This window comes from Protomyctophum parallelum (assembly GCF_964188405.1).
Source record: "Protomyctophum parallelum genome assembly, chromosome: 6".
NCBI lineage: Eukaryota > Metazoa > Chordata > Actinopteri > Myctophiformes > Myctophidae > Protomyctophum > Protomyctophum parallelum.
In genome coordinates, this window is record NC_139701.1 from 44246334 (window position 1) to 44266945 (window position 20612).

A 20612-nucleotide genomic window follows, 5' to 3' on the forward strand; every position below is an offset into this window, starting at 1 on the left:
AAAGATTTGAGTTAAAAGTTGGCACATTTTCACGATTTTTCGAAAATAGCAGACCTACAAGTTCATAGCTTGAAGATCTAACAATTAACTCATTTAGGACTGAGGCAGATTCTAAAATAAAAAGAATTCTTTAAATCCTGACAGTTTTCTGAAGAAAAAAAACCTATGTTTCTATGTCAGTGGTACTCAACCTCTCTCATAAATATCCAGAAATATCTGTACATGGCCACGGACCCCCATCTGAATCTGTTCCAGGGACCCTGCTGTCACCCAGGCGGATATGTTGATCTGACCCCCCATGCCAAAGTGCCAGCACTCGCCCAGCAGTCTGCCGTCACCCAGGCGGATGCGTGAGGTCGCTTCTCGCCCTCAGGGGGTCTTACTGGCACTGTATCAGCTTATGAATGAATTCATTGGTGTTTTAAGCATTATGTTATGCTTTAGCTGTTGAAAAAAAGCAGATCTACAAGCTCATAGCGCGGCACTGAGTGCCGCACTATGAACTTGTAGGTCTGCTATTTTTGAAAAATCGTGAAAATGGTGGCGCAAATCTTGGAATATATATTCTTTCAGAGTGAATGTTTTTAACTCAAATCTTTGCTTCTGGGTGGGGGGGTCCTTGGAACAACATATTTTTAGATGGGGGTTGGTGGCCAAATACAGATAATTCTGGGGTGCTTGACGTGAAAAAGGTTGAGCACCACTGACCTAGAAAACTGTTCAGAAAACTGTTTTAGAAGACATTTTTAATCGACCTCAGTCTAAAATGGGTTAATGGATATTATACCACAGGTCGTTCCGAGGAAGCAATCTGATTGGTATGAAACAGCCTTCTAGCCGTGAATTAAACCAGCACCATTCACCATTAACGAGGGCTGTGCCGATGAGAATAAGAACGCGATGAGAATGGGAAGTCCATTCCAAAAATATGAAATGCACCTCCCATTGCTATCAGAGCTGCAGACTCACTCCCAATCTTCCGCCATAGTCTGAAAACGCACCTCTTCAGACTTCATCTTAGCCCGTAGCACTTGCCATGGCAAACAAAGGCTCAACTTATGTGACTTGGATAGCATTGTGTATGTATCAATGCTTAGCACTCTACAGTGTTTACTCATAGTGTCACTGTACAGATATTCTACTGCTAGACGGATGTTCTTAACCCATTTAGACCCGACATCGAAATGAAAAAAAAAAAGAAATCTTCTAAATCCTGACAGTTTTCTATCTCTCTAAAATTATATGTAATTGGCCGCCGACCCCCATCTGAAAATATGTTGTTCCAAGGACCCCCCAGAAGCAAAGATTTGAGTTAGAAACGTTCGCTGTGAAAGATATATATATAATATAATATAATATAATAATATAATCAAAGATTTGCGCCCCATTTTCATGATTTTTCAGAAATAGCGAGATCTGCTATTTTTCAATAGCTAAAGTGTAACATAATGCTTGAAACACCAATAATGGGTTAACTTGCGTATGAGTCATGATGACTATTTCTATGTATGTGATGTATTACCTTGTGTTGTTCTAGCTTACTGTAAATCGCTCTGGATTAAGAGCTTCTGATAAATGCCTACATTGCAAATTGTAAATCTTATTATGACGATTACAAATATTTGTGGTTAGACGATAATGTAATAATGGCGACACCAGGTATTTTTTTTATCATCTGGAGTTTTTGATGTCTCATTGTTTTTGCTCAAAGTCCTTCAGATGCTGTGCCTTTAGATTCCAACCATGATTATATTATAATGTGATGCACTTGGCCTAGTTTATTTTTATTTCTATGATTTTTGTGTTTTGTTTTTATGATCGGTCAGGACCTGTGCAGGTTGATTATGTTTTAATGTTCTGTCAGGACCTAGTTGTAGTTCTATCTCGGACCTGTGTTGATGTATTGTTGTAGTTTTTATCTCAGACCTGTGTAGGTGTATTGTGGTAGTTGTAGTTTTATCTCAGACCTGTGTTGGTGAAATTGTGGTAGTTGTTTTTTATCTCAGAGGACTACAGTCAGACCTGTGTTGGTGTGCTGTGGTAGTTGTAGTTTTTTATCTCAAGAGGACTACAGTCAGACCTGTGTTGGTGTGCTGTGGTAGTTGTAGTTTTATCTCAGAGAACTACAGTCAGGCGCTCCTCGCTGACAGACAGCTGGGGGCGGGGCTCTTCGCTCGACTCCACCCAGATCTGGTAGGAAAAGGGAAACAGACACATGGAGTTCAACACAGGTAAGTCAAACGTTCAGAATACATAGCAGATCTACAAGCTCACAGCATTATGGTCAGCATATAGCAGATCTACAAGCTCACAACATTGTGATCGGCTATTTTGACAATTGACAATTTTGTCAACAAAAGAAGCAACAAACAAAAACTAGACTAAATGTTAGGAAGGGACTAGTGGACAAGAGATCAAGTATGTCATTTTACACTTGGTTGCATGCTGAAAATAGCAGATCTACAAGCTCACAGCGCGTCGTGCTGCAAGCTTGTAGATCTGTCATTTTCAGTGTAAAATTAGGCCTATTGAGTATTGACGGCATCAAGGCCCGCCAAAATACATTGTAGTCGACAAAAACTACTGTAGATTTTTCCGAATAGCCAGAGTATTGCAGTGATGAAAATAGCCTGCATCTTTAACGCTCAATCAATTGAGAAAGGACACAATCATGTCATGTCACGCTCCGCCCCCCCCCCCCGGGGGTGCTGGGATAGAATACTGTACTCTAACGTGGCTGAAGGACTCATAAAATGTCCCTGGGTCCTAACCCATTCTGACCTGAGATCAGATTCATACCAGGTTTCCACTGGACACACACTATTGAGAAAGGAGTCCGGACGCAATCATGTTGTCAGTCACCCTCTGGGGATCCTGTGATGCAATACTGTACTCAGTACTGTACTCTAATGTCATTCAAGTAGTAGGACTCATAAAATGTCGGTCCGGGGTTCCATTACATTGAAAACCCATTTACATCACTCCTACATCACGGTCATCACATCAGTTTAAACAAAAAGTATAGATTTTGATCTGCTATTTTAGAATTTCTGAAGTACTAGACAGGACTGTAGTTCTACTGTAATCTTACAAGGTAACTTGTTGCGAACGCAGTGAGCCACTTACTATGACAGCAAGGGCTGAATGTCTGTGTGTGTGTCTGTGTGTCTGTGTGTGTGTCTGTCCCACTGTTACACCACCCGCCCGCCACCAGAGGGCGCAGCTGTAGCACACACACACACAGGGCGCAGCTGTAGCACACACACACACACACACACACACACACACACGCACACGCACACGCGCACACACACACACACACACACACACACACACACACACACACACACACGCACACGCACACGCACACACAACCACACACACACAAGCTGCGTTCGCTTCACGCGTTTGCGCGTCTTACTTGTAACTAAAGTTAATGCATTGTAAATGTTATCTACTGTAGATTGGATGTTATTTAGACAGATGACAGGTTCTGTTGACCTGGCATCCTATCATTAATAGTCTCAATGTACACTACCAAATATGATTATTATTATTATAGTATATTGTTTAACCCATTAAGACCAGGAACGCATCTGTCTCACCATTTGCTTTTAACCACTTAAAACAATTATTTTAAACTTTAGCTGTTGGAAAAACACAAACAGCAGATCGACAAGCTCATAGTGCAGCACTCTGTGTCACACTATGAACTTGTAGATCTGCTATTTTAGAAAAATCCTGAAAATGTGTGCAAATCTTTGAATATACAGTATATAGCTCCCTGGAACAACATATTTTCAGATGGTAGTTTGCGGCCAACACACAGATACTAGCTGCTGGGGGTCCTTGACATGAAAAGGTTTGAGGACCACTGCAGGGGTCCTCAAAAGGTCTCAGAGGCATTTGCCCGCTGGGCAAGTATAGGTCATGTTCTACTTGTCTAAAGGTCATGCCCACTTGCACGAAAAGTAAGTCAAATTAATGTTAAATCAAATCAATAACTGTGGTGACAGTCACTTTGAAAGTCTGAACGAGGGCAACTGCTACTTGTTAAACAGTATCATTGTTTGTTCTCTTCATGAATAGCCAATATTTAATGAAGACGGTTGCTTCCCCCATTCAAGCGCACTTGCCCATCAGGCAAACCTGAAAACAAACTCCACTGTTTCGCCCCATCGTTAATTTGCTTGCCGAGTGGCAGTCGTTTACGGTGCGTTCACAAACACGGGCACACGCAAAGACGCCAGAGTTGATTTGGAGCGGCTACATGCATCTTTGCATCTCTGTCGCTGGCTTCCATTGACAATGAACGGTAGACTGCATCGTCGCGTCTGCCCAATGTGCCCATGTGAACGCACCATTAGTGTCAAGTTCAACCCCTGCACTGACATAGAAACACGTCATGACTTGGGGCCGATTCATACTCCTATTTTACCGCTGCTTCGGCGCTATAGTGCCAAAATGATTGCGGCTCGTCAGAAATATTCAGTACATTGTGACGTCACATTGTAGGCTCTACAGAGCCGAACCGACTTTTATTCGGCTCTAAAATAGGAGTATGAATCGGCCCTAAGATTAAGACATTTGTAGATTTGTAGAATCCGATCCTCAGGTCCTAACCCGTTTAGACCTGAGGCCGTTTCTAAAAAGAATTCTGCTTCTGAATCCTAACAGTTTTCAGAAAAACCTTTTTCATGTCAAGGATCCCCATTATTATTATGTATTTGGCCGCGGACCCACATCTGAAAATGTTGTTCCAGGGACGCCCTCCAGAAGCAAAGATTTGAGTTAAAAACGTTTGCTCTGAAAGAATATATATTCAAAGATGTGTGCCATATTTTCTCAATTAAAAAAAAAACTAGCAGACCTACAAGCTTGTAGTGCGACACTCAGTGCAGCGCTATGAGCTTGTAGATCTGCAATTGTTCAATAGCTAAAGTATAACATAAGGCTTACGTTACTTTTTTGTAGATACTATACAGTCCTGTTACATGGCAGATATTAAAAAATAGCAGATCTACGAGATCAAGATAAGCGTGGAAACAAGTTCAACGTGAAAACAGACCAACAGAGTATTTCTATTCAGTTCCTTTAGGTAAAAGTACTCACATCGCTGCAGCTGGTAGGAAAACACATCTGTGTGTGTGTCGCTTCCTTCCAGATGTTGACGATGATGATGATGTCAGTGTGACGAAGAGGACGAAGGCTTCTCCGACAGCACCGAGCTGTCCATCACACACACACCCTGAGAGCTTGTAGATCTGATTATGATGATGTTTATAGATATGGCACTGTGCTCCCCACACACACACACACACACTGGGCTAGTAATATAAGCTGCTAATCAACAGCTAATGAAGCCGTTATAGACATTCTTATTGTTTATAGTATACATACATACACATATGTATTTAGATACGTATACATATATAGCTAACGTAGCTAGCTAGCCTACCACCCGACACACACTAAACATACACACACACACACACACACGGCTAACGTTAGCTTCGCGACGCTAGCTGTCCGTCCATAGTACTGTCCGCTCGCGCGTCGTTCTCATTGGGTTATTATGTCGTTTGGTATTGACTCAATGTCGGTCTAAAAGTGTCCGTGTAGTTGTAGTTTTAGTAGTTTGAGGAGGGATGCTAACGGTTTAGCAGCTAGCTGCTGGTGTTGATAACATTCTGTAGTTCTCTAGGAAGCCAACGACGACACCGACAAGAGGGAACTTCCGTTCCGGTCCGCGCGAGAGGAGAGCCCGCTATAGCGCCCTCTAGGGGACTACACCATAGCACCATAGAGGGACTACACTACACTAGTGGTTCCCAAACCTTTTCGTGCCAGGGTCCATAGGGACCCCAAATTGACACTAATTAGCCCTGCGGACCCCCATTTGAAAATAATATGCCAGGGACCCCCGTAAGAGAGGAGTTTTATGGCTCTAGCAGTGATTCTCAACACGTTTAATTTCAAGGACCCCCTGACATGCATTAGTCTACGGACCCCCATTTAATGGCCTTTCTATCTCTGGGACCCCCAATTTATATTGTAAAATCAATGTTAATTTAACTCTGAGAGTAGATGGAACCAAATGGTCCATTTATTGGTACCAATTTTGTACACTCTCAGATCGAGTTACAGACCCATAAGGGTCCATATTTTTTTTAACTCCCTCAAGGACCCCTGGGGGACCCCTGGGAACCACTGCCATACTACACACTATATTAAATTATATTCAAATGAGCTTTATTGGCATTTATAGAAAAAGTTTACATTGCCAACACAAGTGTCAAAATACAATAAAAAGCTGTTGAAAATGGGGACAATAATTATGCAGTTGTACAGCATCGTGTAAACAAAGTAGGCTATTGATTGATTGATTGATTGATTGATTGATTGATTGATTGATTGATTGATTGATTGATACTGTTAATAACAGTATGCAGAATACAAGCACAAGTCAATACAAAAACGTATAACATTATTGTTTACAACAGGGTCAGAACATTTAGAGATATACACTTCTATATAACAACACAGGAAATCATCATATAAAGGAAGTAAAAAGGGAAAAAACATGGATACAGTATAAGGGGAAAAGGGGGTGGGGACTTTACAGGGGTTTTGAAGGTTTTGAAGGAATCAAGGGATTCACATGTCTTAATGGCTGTTGGTAGGGCGTTCCACATTTTAGTGGCATAGGAGCGAAATGACTTTAGTCCCTTGTTTGTGCCAAATCTGGGTTAAACATGGTTTGTTGAACCCCCGCTCGTGTTGTCCTTCGTTAACATTAAGGAAGTATTTAGACAGTGGGTATCTTGTGTAGCGAATCGTATGGGCCAGACCCATTACAAGATGATGATGTACTATGTCATTTTTTCCCAGCATTGTGTAAACATAAAGTATACAGTTGGAGGAGGGGGTGCAGCATTGTGTAAACATAAAGTATACAGTTGGAGGAGGGGGTACAGCATTGTGTAAACATAAAGTATACAGTTGGAGGAGGGGGTACAGCATTGTGTAAACATAAAGTATACAGTTGGAGGAGGGGGTACAGCATTGTGTAAACATAAAGTATAGAGGAGGGGGTGCAGCATTGTGTAAACATAAAGTATACAGTTGGAGGGGGTACAGCATTGTCAAAAAATAATTTAAAGGGCTTATTTTATGTCGCTTGACTACTGCAATTCACTATAGGCCTACTCAGGGCTCAGCAAAATAGTTATCTCCCGTCTTCAACTTTGTACAAAACTCTGCAGCTAGAATATACTAAAAAGGTCTCGGAGGCAGGACCACATTACACCAATCCTGGCTTCTCTCCACTGGCTTTTAGAGTTGATTTCAAAATTGTATTGATTACTTTTAAAGCCCATGCGAGGCCTGGCCCCCTCAGGTCTGGCTCTCCTGGAAGTTCCCTCGACTCGCTTATTTATAGTCACTATGGGCAACCGGGCTTTTGCTGCCCGGGCACCCAGACTAGCTGGAATGTCCTATACCTCTGGCTTTAAAGCTAGCTAACTGCAGTGTCAACTTTCAAATCACTTTTGAAAACATATTTGTACACTAAAGCCTTTCCTTAGATGTATCATGTTGCTCATTTTTCATGTCCATGTATGTGTATATGCTTTATTGGTTCTATTATTGTCTTATAATGTCTATTTTATGTATTTAATTTGATTGTTGTTGGTTATCCATTGACACTGTAAAGCACTTTGTAAACATTGTTTTCGTTATTATTATTATTATTATTATTATTATTATTATTATTATTATTATTATTATTATTATTATTATTATTATTACTATTATTATTATTATTATTATTATTATTATTATTATTATTATGTTTATTTTGGTCATAGAATGAACATTGAATGCATTGATTACATTTGATCATTATAACTTGAGATTTAGATTTAGCCCAAAAAGGTATAGGCTGAAGCCCGTGGCTCATTTTGCCTATCCTATTTGCACCTACAGACTTAATTGTGGAAAAAAAATATAATATACAATACATCTAACACACATGGGGGGGGGGGGGGGGCAGTAAACAAACAGGGGAAAACAAACAAACAGAGGAAAAAAATACAAAAAGGGAAAAGAAGAAAGAGCATAAGAGAAAACAAATTTGATCACTCAGAATTCACAATTGCGCATGAAAATAGAGGTTATTCTACAGTTTTAGCATTACTATATCTTAATGAGTATATATACTTAATAAGTTATGATTTATGTGGCATGCTATATTGTTAATGTTTTATACTTATCTATTATTTTCTATTTATACATTATTTTAAATGTATAGATTGAACTGCACTTTTTTAGTACATTGTCCAGCCGTTCCATGCACAGATTCACCCCTCTGACAGTTATACATCTCCCTTTTTTGTTTGTTCTTGCCTTTGTCTTTGTCCCCTTAAAGATGCCAAATCGCCTAAGATTATACCTACTTTCTCTAGCCTCAAACAGGTCCTGGATACAGCCCAGAAGAAGTCTGTTATGCGCTTTGTACATTATGGCTGCTTATTATTATTGTGGGCTCGCCACAGCGAGCACACACTAGTTATTGCCAATTTATATTTATTCTTATGTTTCTTTATTCCGCCACTTTTTTCGCCGTGTAACTACTTCCACATACTTTATGCTAGAAATTTTGTTCAAACTTCAAACTGTTCAGCTCTTTGCAGTGATGTGTGCTTGTTTTTTTTTTTTTTACAAAGTTTTATACTTTTTATACTTTTTAACATTTTTTAACTTTTTTTTACATTCTTTATAGTCGATGGAAGAAAGGTCCCATTTTTCACAGTTAACTTTTTTGAGCTCTTATTACTCCGTCATACTTTCACTTTGAAACTTCATTTAAACTTTATAATGTTCATCTATCTTTGAACTTTCATTGGTGAAAAAGTTGTTTTGAAAAAGTTTATACTTTTTAAAATATTTAACTTTATTTATAGTTTTTTCCTCCCATTGACAATGTATGGGATTTATCTCAAATCAACCTCACTTTTGCAGCCTCATTACTCTGGCATACTTTGTCGTAGAAACGTGATTTAAACTTTAGAAAGCTCACACGACTCTGGACCTTGTCGTGGTTCAAACCGTATTCGAATACGTTAAAGGCTCGGTTCAAATCTCTAGTTGGATTTTATTGGGTGTTGTTATGGTTGAATTAGTGTAAACCCTTCACGTCCCCTTCACGTTTGGATTAATCGTGGCGTCAGGGTAAGAAACTTACATAGCGGAAACTTGCGCCGTTTCTGAAACGCGGTGGGAGGGGCCCAGTGTGTGACCTCATCTCGGAGCTACAGAATGAGCGTAGCAGGGAGAGGGAACATATGGGGCTACCAATTAACCAATGTTGAAAAGATGTCATTGAATCAATGTTGTTTTGTGGTCGAATTTTAATGATTGAAATGCCAACATCGAAGCAATGTTGAATCAACGTATGCTGTTTGTCACCCCAACCCCCCCCCCCCCCTCTCCGCCCCCCCCCACCCCACCAGCGCCCCCCCCCCCCCAGCCCCACCCCCCTCTCTGAACTCTGGGTGAGAGCATTTTATCATTGGGCGAGGGGCATCTCACGTTCTGAATTAAGCACCATATGTTGATGACATCAGGACAATGGGTTGTGATTTTTTTCTGTACATTTTCTTACTTGTCTGTAAATCTTCTTACTTGCGGTTTGTACCAAATGTGCAGTCACAAAACATCTACACGTCACTATACAAGGAGTGGAGCGGTCCAAATGTCCCCCCCTACTTAAACGAGCTCTAGTGGTATGTTCCAACCACAACCACACTTTGAGCGCTTTTGCAGTAAGTTTGGCGATATTACTTTTATATTAACTGTGTTTAGTCTTTAGTGACATAACTGCATTCTTTTGTGCATATGCTGCAGCTTGATAGCTGAATATGTGATGTAACATAACGGCCGGGCTACACAAAACGCGCGAGAAATGCCTGGTGTAGCCCGATACAGGTGACAAAGATTAACGTTTTGATTGATTGATTGAAATATTTATTAACAGTTTGTAGAATTTACAGTACATTTTAAGCACAAACTCAATACAAAGACTGTTAACTGTGAGTGGACGACCCAATTAAGCATTACACTTGTTCCACATTGTTCAATTCATCAAAACATTTAGAGACATACAAATAGACACTTCTATGTAGCTAAAGAACAGAACAGGAATTCATCATGTAGGAAGCAAAAAGGGAAAAGATACATATACAGTGAGGGGAAATGGGGTGGGGGGGGGGATTCAGATTTTACAGAGGCCAGTTTCGAATTGCAGCCAATCCGTAGGTGCCCTTTGAGAGCGGTTTTGAAGGAGTCAAGGGATTCACATGTCTTAATGACTGTTGGTAGGGCGTTCCACATTTTGGTGGCATAGGAGCGAAAATAATTTAGTCCCTTGTTTGTGCCGAATCTGGGTTGTACATGGTTTGTTGCACTCCCTCTGGTGTTGTGGGTGTGGACTTCGTTTACATTAAGGAAGTATTTAGACAGGTACATGGGTATCTTGGTGGTGTATCGAATCTTGTGGACCAGACCCATTGCAAGATGCTGTACTCTGTCGTCGACCCTAAGCCATCCCAGCCTGTCAAAGTGGGCAGGGGTGAGGTGGGTTCGGGGGGTGAGGCCAAGTAGGAGCCTGACCAGTTTGTTTTGGGAGGTCTGGAGCCTTGTTTTAAGGGCCTTTGAGGTGCTGTGGTACCAAGAGGTGGATGCATAGTCAAAGAAACCTTGTACGAGGGCTCCTGTTAAGGTCTTCAAGGTGTTTTTGCTGACCAGTGAGGAGATCCTGTAAAGGAATCTTGTTCTTTGATTGACTTTTTTTATTACGTTGGTGGCCATCTTATCACCGGAGAGATTGGCCTCCAGGATGGAACCTAGGTAGGTAATTTGATCTTTTCGTGTGATAATATTGTCACCCACTCTAACCAAGAAGCCATCTGCCTTGCTGAGATTACTATTTGATCCGAAGAGGATGGATTCAGTTTTTCCCAGGTGTAAGGATAGTTTGTTATCAGCGAGCCAGGTGCAGATTCTACCGAGTTCAGAGCGTGAAAGCAGATCAACTTGAAATCGCGTCTCCGTCGTCCTAGTATACGGCTGATGTTCCATTCCCAGCTGGCACAAGACGTCAGTTGACGTTTTCTTTTGGTTGGATTTAGGTTGGACCGTCAGACAACCAAAATCCAACGTCGGGACAACGTCGAATTCCAACGTCATTAGTTACGTATTAATCTGACGTCAAATGACGTTGGTATTTGGTTGGTTTTTAGTTGTGTTGTTAAGTAACCGAAATCCAACGTCTGTTCAACGTATTATCCCAACGTCAGATTGACGTAGAATACTGACATGCTGTTGTCGGGATTTTGACCAAACCTCAATGTCTGCCTAACGTTATGGTGCCAACGTCCACACAACGTTAAAGTATTACATCATTAGACGTTGGTATTTGGTTGGTTTTTAGTTGTGTTGTTAAGTAACCGAAATCCAACGTCTGTTCAACGTATTATCCCAACGTCAGATTGACGTAGAATACTGACATGCTGTTGTCGGGATTTTGACCAAACCTCAATGTCTGCCTAACGTTATGGTGCCAACGTCCACACAACGTTAAAGCCTTACATCATTAGACGTTGGTATTTGGTTGGTTTTTAGTTGTGTTGTTAAGTAACCATAATCCAACGTCTGTTCAACGTATTAGCCCAACATCAGATTGACGTAGAATACTGACATGCTGTTGTCGGGATTTTGACCAAACCTCAATGTCTGCCTAACGTTATGGTGCCAACGTCCACACAACGTTAAAGCCTTACATCATTAGACGTTGGTATTTGGTTGGTTTTTAGTTGTGTTGTTAAGTAACCGAAATCCAACATCTGTTCAACGTATTATCCCAACGTCAGATTGATGTAGAATACTGACATGCTGTTATCGGGATTTTGACCAAACCTCAATGTCTGCCTAACGTTATGGTGCCAACGTCCACACAACGTTAAAGTATTACATCATTAGACGTTGGTATTTGGTTGGTTTTTTGTTGTGTTGTTAAGTAACCGAAATCCAACATCTGTTCAACGTATTATCCCAACGTCAGATTGATGTAGAATACTGACATGCTGTTATCGGGATTTTGACCAAACCTCAATGTCTGCCTAACGTTATGGTGCCAACGTCCACACAACGTTAAAGCCTTACATCATTAGACGTTGGTATTTGGTTGGTTTTTAGTTGTGTTGTTAAGTAACCGAATTCCAACGTCTGTTCAACGTATCATTCCAACGTCAGATTGATGTAGAATACTGACATGCTGTTGTCGGGATTTTGACAAAACCTCAATGTCTGCCTAACGTTATGGTGCCAACGTCCACACGATGTTAAAGCCTTACATCATTAGACGTTGGTATTTGGTTGGTTTTTAGTTGTGTTGTTAAGTAACCATAATCCAACGTCTGTTCAACGTATTAGCCCAACATCAGATTGACGTAGAATACTGACATGCTGTTGTCGGGATTTTGACCAAACCTCAATGTCTGCCTAACGTTATGGTGCCAACGTACACACAACGTTAAAGCCTTACGTCATTAGACGTTGGTATTTGGTTGGTTTTTAGTTGTGTTGTTAAGTAACCGAAATCCAACATCTGTTCAACGTATTATCCCAACGTCAGATTGATGTAGAATACTGACATGCTGTTATCGGGATTTTGACCAAACCTCAATGTCTGCCTAACGTTATGGTGCCAACGTCCACACAACGTTAAAGCCTTACGTCATTAGACGTTGGTATTTGGTTGGTTTTTTGTTGTGTTGTTAAGTAACCGAAATCCAACGTCTGTTCAACGTATTATCCCAACGTCAGATTGATGTAGAATACTGACATGCTGTTATCGGGATTTTGACCAAACCTCAATGTCTGCCTAACGTTATGGTGCCAACGTCCACACAACGTTAAAGCCTTACATCATTAGACGTTGGTATTTGGTTGGTTTTTAGTTGTGTTGTTAAGTAACCGAATTCCAACGTCTGTTCAACGTATCATCCCAACGTCAGATTGACGTAGAATACTGACATGCTGTTGTCGGGATTTTGACAAAACCTCAATGTCTGCCTAACGTTATGGTGCCAACGTCCACACGATGTTAAAGCCTTACATCATTAGACGTTGGTATTCGGTTGGTTTTTAGTTGTGTTGTTAAGTAACTGAAATCCAACGTCTGTTCAACATATTATTCCAACGTCAGATTGACTTAGAATACTGACATGCTGTTGTTGGGATTTTGACCAAACCTCAATGTCTGCCTAACGTTATGGTGCCAACGTCCACACGATGTTAAAGCCTTACATCATTAGACGTTGGTATTCGGTTGGTTTTTAGTTGTGTTGTTAAGTAACTGAAATCCACCGTCTGTTCAACGTATTATCCCAACGTCAGATTGACGTAGAATAATGACATGCTGTTGTCGGGATTTTGACCAAACCTCAATGTTTGCCTAACGTTATGGTGCCAACATCCACACAACGTTAAAGTATTACATCATTAGACGTTGGTATTTGGTTGGTTTTTAGCTGTGTTGGTAAGTAACCAAAATCCAACGTCTGTTCAACTTATTATCCCAACGTCAGATTGACGTATAATACTGACATGCTGTTGTCGGGATTTTGACCAAACCTCAATGTCTGCCTAACGTTATGGTGCCAACGTCCACACAACGTTAAAGCCTTGCATCATTAGACGTTGGCTTTTGGTTGGTTTTTAGTTGTGTTGGTAAGTAACCAAAATCCAACGTCTGTTCAACTTATTATCCCAACGTCAGATTGACGTAGAATACTGACATGCTGTTGTCGGGATTTTGACCAAACCTCAATGTCTGCCTAACGTTATGATGCCAATGTCCACACAACGTTAATGTCTTACATAATTAGACGTTGGTATTTGGTTGGTTTTTAGTTGTGTTGTTAAGTAACCAAGATCCAACGTCTGTTCAACGTATTATCCCAACGTCAGATTGACGTAGAATACTGACATGCTGTTGTCGGGTATTTGACTACAAGCAAACATCTTATAGACGTAATAAAGTTAACATCCACACAACGTTACATTCTAATGTGGGATCTCAGAACAACCATACAGGCCATCTACAGCACCCCCCCCCCCCACACACACACACACACACACACACACACACACAGTATAAAGTGACAGACAAAGGAAAGAACCACACCCTTTCCCCCAATCCTTTCTCCTGTAACACCCTGACCCTGTTATCCTCTTACCCTTTCCCTATTCCTCCATTTATTACATTCTACAATAAATGTACCTATGGTAAGCTTGAACCTTGTGACTCTGTATTGAGTCTCCCAGTTAATTCCAACTGTACATTTCCTGTCATTTCCCTGGACACGACCCAACATGATAGATATTTTGTTGGTTATGTTGCTCTTAACCTAATGAAAATCCAACATAATCTGGATGTAGAATATATGGACAGTATTTGGCTGAAGGCTGTGTAGTGTAATAATCATCAATTTAACCTGCAAGTCCAACCACAGCAATTTGTAGCTGTTTCATGATCACCTGTGGCACAACTCTTCCAGGGCTACAGGACCAATATGGCCCAGAATACATGGTTGTATAGCCCTCAGCCTTTTCCAGATGACTGAATTTTACTTGAGACAAAAGCATTGCACACGGGTGCATGTGTTTGGTCCGATGTACTAACAGTCCTTATATGAGTCCGACACCCTATACCCAAAACCCGACCCTAAACCTATAACCTCAGAGGAAGTCCCTGGTTAGTTTTAACCTGCCACTGGTCAGTTGCAACCTGCCACATGCATGACAGGAGCCACGGGTTAGTTGTAACCGTGAGCGCATGTCGGGAGCGTGTTGTCAAACTAATGCCTGTTGGACTGTTAGTATGTCTAACAAACGTATGCTCATGGTGCAGACAATGAGGAAACGTATTAGGGTACCACAGAGAAGGGTCTGGTTGGAAGGACCTATAATCTGTCTGCATGTAAAGGTGACTACTGTAAATCCTCATAAACTGCATAGTTCTTGAATAGTGTATGAGATGGTGTGATCTGCAGCACGAAGGCAACCTAGCTTTCCTTGTAGTTTTAAAGCAGTCCAGTGTTGTTGTTTTAACTGTTGTAACATGACAAAGTACCTCTTTACATTGACAGGTGATATACCTGTATATGATGTTCCGTATCAATGACAGTAGCCCTTACTGAGATCTTACAGTTGGTAATATGTCCTCAGCTCAGGGATACTGATACTCATATCTGGAAACGGAGAGGCAAATTCCCTTGACAGTCTTGTCGTCATTGTTTACCGTGTTTATCAATAGAGCCGGCCTTTATACGCCTACTGTATATCCACTCCACATTTGGGACGACAAACTCTACTGTTTGGACTGGAAAATAATGTCTCTGGTGGTGTGGGTGACGTCCAATCTAATGAGTCATCATTATTTTTTATTTATAACTATCACATGTCTAATATGTACATTTGGACTGATTTGTATTGTGTATGTATATATAAGGCCAATGGCCTTATGGCAACATGCACAGACAGGCAATTAACGCTGGTTGGATTTAAGTTCTGACATCAGACAACAAAAATCCAATGTCAGAATAACGTCAATGTTAAAACATCATATTGACGTTGATATTTGGTTGGATTTAAGTTGTGTTGGTAATTAACCAATATTCAACGTTGTTTCAACGTATTACCCCAACAAGTCCCACAATGCATTGCAGACATCCTTTGCCAGCCCACCAAAGCATTTTTTAACAAAACTGAAAGGTGATTGGCTGGCTATGAGTTGCAGGCAGCCCATTGGCTCTTGACTCACATGTGACTTGTCCACTGGAACAGAGTGTTCTTTTTGAATGCACAGCAGGCATGCACACACAGCAGCAGTTTGGCTCACCATGATCAGACAGCTGAAGTTAACAAGTTAAAGCAAACCAAAATAAAATCACCAAAAGGCTGTTTAACAGGAAAACAAGTAGCTGCCGATCTATTTGTTGGATTAAATCTGCATCATGGACATGGAGACTTGTGGCACACAGACAGAGAGAGGTTGGAGCAATGATGGACCATTACAGGTAATAATAAACTAAGCTTTTTATAGTTTTGTTCAATAACAGTGTTAAATAGCTCTATATTGTGATAGTAATCATTACTATTGTTTGTTCAGTAACAGTGTTAGATATATATTGTGATGCTATCTAGAGTATTTGTTTAGTAACAGTATTAAATAGCTCTTTATTGTTATAGTAATCATTGAGAGAAGTGGTTCTCAAACAGTGGTCCGGGGACCACCAGTGGTCCCTGAGGGGGCTCCAGGTGGTCCCCATCTAAATGATGGAGAGCTGGTAACCAAATGGACCCTTAACTCTTGTAAAATGAAACCAAATGGGCCATCACTGGTTCATTTGGTTTCATTTCATTTTACACTCCCCAGCTAAATGAGTTGGTCTACACAATCACACTTGCAGCACTTTTTGACTATTTTCATATAACACCAGCAGTCTCAAAAGACTAAGACTAATACATTTGCTGTGTGTGTGTGTGTGTGTGTGTGTGTGTGTGTGTGTGTGTGTGTGTGTGTGTGTGTGTGTGTGTGTGTGTGTGTGTGTGTGTGTGTGCACGCTTTTGTGTCTTCAGCTTCCAAACACTTCAAAATGAGAAACTGGTGTGATCCGGGCAATAAAGGACATCAGAAATCACCACCAAATCTCCACCAAATCCAAAGTAAGTCCATAAATTGGTTGTAATTTGAACAATTGGATGAGCTGGTTTACCTGTAATCTTAGTTTACTGAGACTCTACGTCTCTGCATTGCATTACCCTGCTTACTGGATAAAAGGTGTCTGCTAAATGCCTACATTGTAGATTAGTATTTATTTGACACGGTAAAGTTGACAGATGGCACACTGACCATCTACTATAGCAAATTTGTGATTTTTGTTGTGAGTGTAGTGATCATACTCGCAATGGTTCGCAAAGGAGCCAGCAGTCATTTTGTATGGAAGCTGACAACAATGGCTGCTGGCAGCAGTGAGGAGGGGGACTGCCCATAACGCCTACAGTCAGCAGTGAAATACGTAAAAGTTTATAGTGTTAATAATGAAAGGGTATAGGGATCTGATGTTTCACTCAACCAACGAGTCAATGTTTACCATAGGGTTCACAATACATTGTCCTCTTTCTTTTCTCAGAAAGATTTGTGTCATTTGTGAAAGTCTAATTGTCCAAATTAACTATCTTGTTTCAAGCATTATATACCTTTAAATCTGTATAGTCTATCATTCATAATGTGTTGTATTTATTATCATTTTCATTCACTATAGGACTGCGTGACCGGGCACATGCAAATGTAAAGAAAGAAAGAAAAATGGGAGCAAGGGAGACATCAAGATCAAAGGTCCTCTCAAGTAGAAAACCATCGGGTGAGTACATCCACACTATACTGAACTTGACTATTACTTGCCAGTTGACAATAAAGCAGGCCTGCTTATTATTATTATTATTTTTTTAATCCAAAATGAGTTAATAGCAGTCCGGCAGACTCTTCACATACTAGAGCATGTCTGAAATAAATGTCAGAGCTGAAATTGACATGATGAAATAAATGCTTAAACATGTAGCTAAGAGTCCACAGAAGTGAACCTTTCAAGCCTGTTTTCTCAACTCGCGGTTTTCTGCAAGACATTACAGAACGGTCATATAATTATATCTTAGCTGTTAATGCACTTAATATGGCATTCCTTCCTGCGACTTTTACCATACTCTCAGGTTGTCATCGTTGGAGACACAGGGAATAATTCATTGGATGATGCACCAAGAAGAACTGACACTTCAGTACAACCTTAGTCGACATCATGGCAAGAATTAAGTCCCTGGGGCCTGCGTCTTTTTGATGTTGTATATGGTAAGTTAAAAAATGTAATTTCTCAATGTAACTTTTCCTTGACATTTTCTTTATTTTATATGGTGTAGGGGGCATAATATGATCGGATACATTTGGCCTCTAGCCAACTGTATGTAGGTGCCAAAACCCAAAACAGCATTCACTTGTTTTGGCTAATACAAAAAAGAAAGAAAGTTTGCACCAGTCACTGTGAAAATTAAGTAAGTACAGCCGTCTATCTTTATAGACCTTAGGCATTCTAATTTATGTTGATGTCATGTTCTCTAGAATCCACAATATAGTTGAATATCCCTACATTGTCCAGCAGAGACAGAACTCGTATCTGCAAACTCATTTAATTTTAAAAGAACAATTTCTCACTGATACCAAACTTTTGAACAGATATGTGTCAGTCAATACTTTACATTTCATAATGTAAATATCAAGCTACAGTTGTTACAATAGCTTATTTCTGTCATTTATCTTTAGGGGAACTAAAGAAGAACACAATCCCTCTACAATTTAAACAGAACTTGGCAGAGAAGACTCCAACTGATTTGCGGCAGCTCATGATAGAGCTGGAAACAGGACAGTAAGCTCAGACAGCTTGAAAACAAAATAAAAAGTGAATGATGGAGCACACAGTGTCACATGGTACTGTGAGTGTGGTAGTGCTGATAGCAACAGATACTGTACATACACTCCCGACGAGTCTCTCTTTCTCTCCTTAATGTACTAATTACATTTAAATTTTAAGTAATTTTATTTGTGTTATTGTGTTATTTCTCATTCAGTCTTTTTGATGTTTTTGCCTTTGGTACATATTTTATAGACATGCCTCAAAGATGCACCATATTGTTTTTATCCATTCGTATTGTATAATCATTTTAAAGTTTCACAAATTGAATAATTTGTTTCCTACAAAGGAAATTTGGGCTATGAACCTATTAACGAAACCTGTAACTCTTTGGACCACAATATGACTATTACCTGCATACATATTCCAATATGCTAATTACATGTTTAAGGAAATATTTAATAATGTTCTATTAAACTTTGTAAAATAATATTGTGTGCTATTGTATTTTCACCTTGTTAAAACTTTAAAAAAAAAACTTAATCTGTCCTCCAGATGTCCTGTGCCCAGTGGGAAATGTTGGAGGTTGACATCATACCAACATTGGATTGACATTATATTCTCAACTAAAATACAATGTGGCCTATAACATTAAGAGGCCAACCAAAATTCAGCATATATCTAACGTAGGTTGACATCAAGCCAATGCTGGGTTATGATGTCAAACCAACGTTAGTTTATGATGTCAGTCCAACGTTAGGTTATGATGTCGGACCAACGTTAGTTTATGATGTCAGACCAACGTTAGTTTATGATGTCAGACCAACGTTAGTTTATGATGTCAGACCAACGTTAGTTTATGATGTCAGACCAACGTTAGGTTATGTCAGACCAACGTTAGTTTATGATGTCAGACCAACGTTAGTTTATGATGTCAGACCAACGTTAGGTTATGTCAGACCAACGTTAGTTTATGATGTCAGACCAACGTTAGTTTATGATGTCAGACCAACGTTAGGTTATGATGTCAAACCAACGTTAGGTTATGTCAAATCAACGTTGGTTTATGATGTTAGACCAACGTTATTTTATGATGTTAGACCAATGTTTGTTTATGATGTCAGACCAACGTTAGGTTTTTATGTCAGACCAACGTTGGGTTATGACGTCAATCAAACGTTCATATCCAACCAAACAACAATGGTCATCCAACGTTGGTTTATGATGTCAGACCAATGTTAGTTTATGATGTCAGACCAACGTTGGGTTATGACGTCAATCAAACTTTCATATCCAACCAAAGAACAATGGTCATCCAGATGTCAGACCAACGTTAGTTTATGATGTCAAACCAACGTTAGCTTTTTATGTCAGACCAACGTTGGGTTATGACGTCAATCAAACGTTCATATCCAACCAAACAATGGTCATCCAACGTTGGTTTATGATGTCAGATCAACATTAGTTTATGATGTCAGACCAACGTTGGGTTATGACGTCAATCAAACTTTCATATCCAACCAAAAAACAATGGTCATCCAGATGTCAGACCAACGTTAGTTTATGATGTCAGACCAACGTTAGGTTTTTATTTCAGACCAACGTTAGGTTATGACGTCAATCAAACGTTCATATCCAACCAAAAAACGATAGTCATCCAACGTTGGTTTATGATGTCAGACCAACGTTAGTTTATGATGTCAGACCAACGTTAGGTTTTTATGTCAGACCAACGTTGGGTTATGACGTCAATCAAACTTTCATATCCAACCAACCAACGATGGTCATCCAACGTTGGAGTACAACGTTATCCTAACGTCAAGTAGACGTCTTGTGCCAGCTGGGTTGTGGTCCTACACGGACCCTACACTGCGTAGCTGTCCTCGTCAATGCCAACTTATCAAAACATACCGATCTGATTCTCGTTTGGAATAAGAAGCGTCGGGGAGACGGAAGGACACTCACATTGCGTTGTGGTTGCACACCCTTTAGCCCTGTATTTTGTTGTTGTGATTGAAACAGGAAGACACTCGCATTCTTCCTGTGACTGTCTATGTACAACAATTCGTTTTATAAATGCAACTA

The 20612-nt window shown here is 40.2% G+C and overlaps 1 protein-coding gene across 1 annotated transcript in view; it reads right to left on the bottom strand.

Moving 5' to 3' along the window:
- tmem259 (transmembrane protein 259) overlaps positions 1 to 1491 on the bottom strand; it is a gene marked incomplete at its 5' end in the record, with an annotated part of 20753 nt that extends 19262 nt beyond the window's left edge. Inside the window, one exon of the mRNA XM_083766774.1 lies at positions 1477 to 1491. Within this exon, the coding sequence (XP_083622900.1) occupies positions 1477 to 1491 (15 nt within the window). The remainder of the gene's footprint in view (positions 1 to 1476) is intronic.
- Between the last annotated feature and the right edge of the window lie 19121 nt (positions 1492 to 20612).